Source organism: Phaethon lepturus, unplaced genomic scaffold (genome assembly GCF_000687285.1).
Source record: "Phaethon lepturus isolate BGI_N335 unplaced genomic scaffold, ASM68728v1 scaffold3321, whole genome shotgun sequence".
Lineage (NCBI taxonomy): Eukaryota > Metazoa > Chordata > Aves > Phaethontiformes > Phaethontidae > Phaethon > Phaethon lepturus.
The window spans coordinates 239568-245567 of NW_010516813.1; the positions used below are offsets into that span (position 1 = coordinate 239568).

Genomic DNA, 6000 nt, shown 5'->3' on the forward strand with positions numbered 1-6000 from the left:
TCCCTGCTCCCTTCTCTTGCTTGAAAACACAAGGAAGTAGACATCATTGCCTTTTGGAAAGTGATGGAACTAATTTACCTAATTATATGGATGCATTGGATGTGTTTCTCTCAAAGAACTTCTCAGTAAGGATTTAGCAGGATGCACTATATTAAAAAAAAATAAAAATAATGTTTTTCCTTCTTATTTCTAAAGCAACAAGAGTTGGTGTTCCATTTGCACGCTTATTTTGTGCTATCACATTTGATCTCAGTTCAGGACACTGCATTAAGCTGATGAAACACAGAAGATTGCATTAAACTGCATTATACTGTAGTGTTATTAGAGTCCATGAAATCGCTTTACAAGTGAAGTGTATTTAGTTATGCAGCTTCAACACTTGCAATTCTGGATTAAAACCTTCAAATAAATGTTGATTTTAGGAGAAGAAACAAGGTTATGCTCATTTGAGTTTTCCTGGGAATTAATATTTGAGTGTCATTTTCAAGTATGTTTATTCCAGAGAAAGATTTGCTGGTCATGTAAGGGAAAGTAGCAATAGGATCCCAGGCATAATGTGCCATTAGAGCTGTAGGTCTAAGCAAAGCATGATTGTCTTCATCCTCTGACCTGAACGTATGTTAGATGCTTTCTGGTATAGATTCTCCAGAAACTGAATTCTAGACTGTTTCAGTTCATAAGAGCAAATGGTCATGAAAATCAAGACATTTTTCAGCCCCTTGTATCTCAAATACAGCCTATAGCTACAAGTGTATTTTAATGGTCTAAATGTTCAAAAACTGCTACTGCACCCCACTGATGGGCAGTAGCATTGCGAGATGCACTAACCCAATTGCTCCTGATTGTGTTAACACACCTATTATCTTGATTTCTCTTTTTGATCTTGTGCAGCTTCTTTGAAACAAAATTCATGTGTTCAAAAAAAGTGGCCAGAGGCAGCAGTCTCTGCTGCTACTTGACAGTTGCCAAGTGAATGTTTTCAAAAGGGCACCTCACTTCCTCTGTGCTTTTCCATGGCCTGCAGAAGAGTGAGTTGTGATTAAAGTAAAAAGTACAAGCGTTCAGAGGAAGCATCCACAAGGAAAGGCAAGTAGCATACCACGAAGCCCGTGACTCTTTATCAAAGTAACTGGGGTGCCTATCGATAGAAGTGTTAGTTTAGCAGCGTTGTCAACTTGGGATTTTTAGTGGGTGACATCTCGAGATTTGGAAAGCTTTGTGTGAAGCGCTAGCAATGATGTTAGTAGATGACAAGTTCAGGTCAGACTTACAGGGCTTTTTTTAAGTACTTCTACAGTCCTCGTGATTGTAGAACGAGGTTGGAATGTGGGAATTGAGTGTGTCTTAAAAACAAAAATTGAACTAGGACCGTAGGATAGTTCAGATTGTGAGGGACCTTGGGGGTGTCCCCACTCTGACCTCCTACTCAAAGCAGGTCAGCGATGAGCTCAGACCAGGTTGCTCAGGACTGCATCCAGATGAATGAAGCCTGCACAACCTTTCTGGTTGTCTGGTTCCACTGACTTGACTCCCCAGGTATTTCTTTAATAAAATCTCATTACTGAACCAGTATCGTTGAGATTTGGACCTCATTCTTGCACACTTGAGTTTGGCAATAGCTTTAGCCATCTGTTGGAGCTTACTGCTAACCAGAGGATTCAGCACTGTGACATCACTCCATCGTATTTGTTTTTCATTTAAATACTAATAGCTGGTTTCAACTACATAGCAAAAAGGTGGATTAATCTTATCCTTGATTTTTGACAGAGAAACTGATGAGGGAGGCTATAATTAGGTTTCATTGGAGTTTTATGAAAATGAATCTGTAGTAAATTAATTTTTCAGTGTCTCTTAGTCTGTTTTGCATATTAAAAAAAAAAAAGCTTCTGAATGAATGCCTCTGTTTTTCCACCATCTCATTAGGATTTCTCCCTGCTCAAAATGTACAGGAGTTTAATTAGACACACTTGCCAATGTGGAGATTAGAGAGGAAGCCCCTTTTCCAGGCCATTGCACTCATCTGTATTGTGGCCAGAATTTGGTTTCTGTGAGCCCTGAATGAGTGATATCTGGAAGAGGAGAGAACTGCAGTTCTGCTTTCTGGCTCGCTGGGATTCCTCCCCAGAGAAAGCGTTGGCCATACTCACTGAGCAGGTGATGGATGATTTACGTCAGGGACTGCATCTGTTGAATGGATGCTCTGCCCTTCTATAACCTGAGCAGAGCCTTTTGCCTTTCTGTTCCTTTCCTCATAGTGAATTCTGGGTAAAATTTTCCCAAAGGAAGATTTCAAGTAGATCATAAAAAATTATAGCCTGTTGAATAGTCTATTTCTAGAATAGCTTCTTTCTTTTCCTGATGTTCTGTGTACACTCCACAAAATATGCATGCTTTAAAAGTCTTCAGGGACACACTTTGACAGCCTAGAATAGGCAGGCTAAGTTGTTTCTTTAGTACTTGCTAGGAAGACAGTCTGAACCCTAAAGTCTCTTCTACGTAGCTAATCTCATATTAAAGTTGCATCTTCATTTACCAACACCCTGGGTGAAATCCTAGCTCTGCTACTGTTTTGTTACTGACTTTAAATGGATCAGATTTCATGCTGGATGTTGAAGTGTGTTAACCATCCTGTTTTAAAAATATGCCCTTTTTCTGGGTGAAGACATACCCAAAAGGGGTTTTTCCTCTCTTCCTTAAAAATAATCCTCATTTCTGCTGTAGGGTGAAGTCAACCATGGCTATCTTTAAACTTGGCGGTAGCATGTAGCAAATGGTCAGCTAAATTTAAAATCAATTTTTTGGCATGAAATCTAGCAGAAGTATTTGTAAGATAAAAATGCAGTTATGGTTGATTTAATTCTTTCCTGCAAACTAGGACTCAAGTTCATGATTGAAATCTTTATTTTTGGATGATAGCATTTGAGTACTTCTGTTCATAGTTGAATAAATGGCTTGTAGTAATGAAAGGAAGTGACTTGTTTGATAGAAGTTGACTCTAAATCACCAATCTCCCTTGAGTTTGTTGCTTATTTAAAATGATTACTCAGCCCATGTTTATCTCATGCTGTTAGCTGTTGGGAAAGATGACATCTCCTATTAGGAAAAAGCTAACAGTAAGGAAGAGGTTTTAGAGGCCAGTTCAGCATTTGCAGCATTTAGAATTACACCAGGTAACTTGGCATTTAATTTTCATGAAGGACACAGCATTGACTCACTCTTTAGTTTTCACAATATGTTATTTCATGTAAAATAGTGGTAAAGTAGGAATAGATATGTAAATGAGAGCCTATCTTTGTGTAGGTCAATTGATACCACTTAATCTATAGGAATGCGAACCACGATAAAAATAGATAATTGGTACAGGATTTCTTATACAAAGAGTCGCGAAGGATTTTGGGTGGGATTCAGTTCACCTAACTTAGCTGTCTGTCCTGGTTTCAGCCAGAGTAGAGTTAATTTTCTTCATAGAAGCTAGTCTGAGGCTGTGTTTCGAGTTTGGGATGAGAAAATGTTAATAACATGCTGATGTTTTGAGCTGTCGCTAAACAGTCAAGGACAGTCCAGCTTCTCGTGCTGGCCTGCCAGCAAGAAGGCTGGGGGTGCACGGGGAGCTGGGAGGGGACACAGCCAGGACAGCTGACCCAGACTGGCCAAAGAGATATTCCATACCATATAACGTCATGCTCAGTATATAAAGCTGGGGCGAAGAAGAAGGAAGGGGTGGAGGGACGTTCAGAGTGATGGCGTCTGTCTTCCCAAGACACCATTACGTGTGATGGAGCCCTGCTGTCCTGGAGATGGCTGAACACCTGCCTGCCCGTGGGGAGCGGTGAATGGATTCCTTGTTTTGCTTTGCTTGTGTGCGCGGCTTTTGCTTTACCTATTGAACTGTCTTTATCTCAAACCATGAGTTTCTTCTGATTCTCTCCCCCGTCCCACTGTGGGGGAGTGAATGAGCGGCTGCGTGGGGCTTAGTTGCTGGCTGGGGCTAAACCATGACACTGTCTCAGAATTAAAAGTTTTGGTGTAAAATAATCAGGCCTTTTCTGTAAGTACTGGGAAGAGAAAAAAGAGAGGGGGAGAAGGAATTTCATTGTTCTAAGTTAGGTATTGTTCTTTCTCCCATAACTCTTGAAGAATATTCAACAAGAAGTTTGGAGGAGATAACAAACTGTCCAACAACTAAATACTGTAATTTCTTCCCATTTTTAGGGAATTGTTTTTCCATTTTCTGAGCAGCTCAGTGGAACATGCCCTCTCCATGATCCGAGCTAATAAAATGCATCAACCTTATTTTAGGTCTCTTTGTAAGTCCCTGTGGGAGCAATAACTGTCGAGGACCAGGCCAGACAAGCAGTTTATGTACAGAAAGTCTATTAATGATAGTTTTTTTCTTTCTCTTGTGCAGTATTGTGTATGGACCGATGGGCTGAACGCCCTCCTTGGGAAGGATATGTTGAGTGATCTAACGCGGAACGACTTAGACACGCTGCTCAGCATGGAGATAAAGCTACGCCTTCTTGACTTGGAAAACATACAGATCCCAGATGCTCCCCCACCTATCCCAAAGGAGCCCAGCAACTACGACTTTGTTTATGACTGTAACTGAGGCTGCCACTGAAACTTGCTTCAAAACTGGAAATACTATAACTGGAGAGATATTAAAAAAAAAAAAAAAAAAGAAGAGTGTGAGGAAAAAAAGAAACCCACTTGTGCACCTTGGATTTTGGCTTTGGGGAGGGGTGTAGACACAGTTGCATTCCTTCCTGTTCCCTGCATCCCTTCTTTTCCCATTCCCATCTTCCCCATTGCTCATCCGAATCCACATCGCTTTAATTAACTTGTAATTGCAGGCCATTGGCCTTGCTTAAAGCAAAGACTGCCACTAAGAAGCACCCTCCCGAGAACTTTTTTTACATTTTTAATACTGGAATAGACATTCTTAACTAAAGGACGATGTTATCAAGCTGCATGCCTGTGAAACCCACCTGGCAGGGCAGAGGCTTAACTGGAAGGAGGAGGGAGGTAGGGAGCAGAAGCAGCTACTGTAAGCAGAAGATTTCCCCAGACACTCCCAAGAGTCTGCTCACAACCGAATCCAATGCAATGACAAAAATCCTTAACTGCCTCCCAGTGCTTGCACCATTCGTCACTGCCATTATTCTTTCCACTGTCATCTCGACTCTTGCCACCGGCCTTCACCCAACTGACCGGCTTCCAGAATGGAAAGTCTGCAGGTGTTTGCTGTACCATACGCTGCAATGCTGCGACAGCTTTTAACTTCTTTTCCTCCCAGCTCTTAAATAGCCCCACACTAGCAGATCACTGGCACAAACTGTGTATGAAGCCACTAGTGTGTCCCACCCCTGTAGCGTTCCCTAAGCCTCAGTTGCCTCTAAAATTGGCTTGTTGCTATTCAAAGTGATTTTTATTTTCTTGATCCAAAGTTCAACAGTAATTTCCACAAATTAATTACAACTGCCAAACATCCAGGTTTACATTGTTGTCATTGCTACAGTGTTATGAATTTGCAAGGGATTTTTTTTTGTACGGGTTCTAATTCTTTTTTATTTTATTTTGCCAAACAAATATATTTAATGAAAACTAACTTCATTGTGAGTACTTTTGGGGGACAATATTTTTACTTAATTTCCATTTGGAACATTTGCCCTGAAGGGAAAAAATATTTCCCTTCAACTTCGCTGTTGAATAAAAATCTGAGCTGTGATGATTCTTGGAACTTTGTTTTTCTTCTGAAGTTGTTTTTTATTCTTTATGGTTCCCAGCAATTTGAAGTGTTTGATACAAAGAGGAGAGGGAAAAGTAGAACCTTTCTTGTCCATTTCATTTATTTGTTTGTTTGTTTGTTTGTGGTGACAAGGATGAGATGTGTCCAGAGATCTCCACTGCCATGGGTACATGAGCGTTCCTGTAAGAAGGACTCTTTGAGAAATTTGAAATCACAGCATACTGATGTGCTCATGGACAATTCAAGGCTGC

The 6000-nt window shown here is 40.6% G+C and overlaps 1 protein-coding gene across 1 annotated transcript in view; it reads left to right on the forward strand.

Annotated features, from left to right (window-relative positions):
* ELMO1 (engulfment and cell motility 1) overlaps nucleotides 1–5733 on the forward strand; it is a gene marked incomplete at its 5' end in the record, with an annotated part of 242586 nt that extends 236853 nt beyond the window's left edge. The window contains one exon of the mRNA XM_010296172.1: nucleotides 4409–5733. Coding sequence (XP_010294474.1) covers nucleotides 4409–4609 — 201 coding nt within the window. The remainder of the gene's footprint in view (nucleotides 1–4408) is intronic.
* Between the last annotated feature and the right edge of the window lie 267 nt (nucleotides 5734–6000).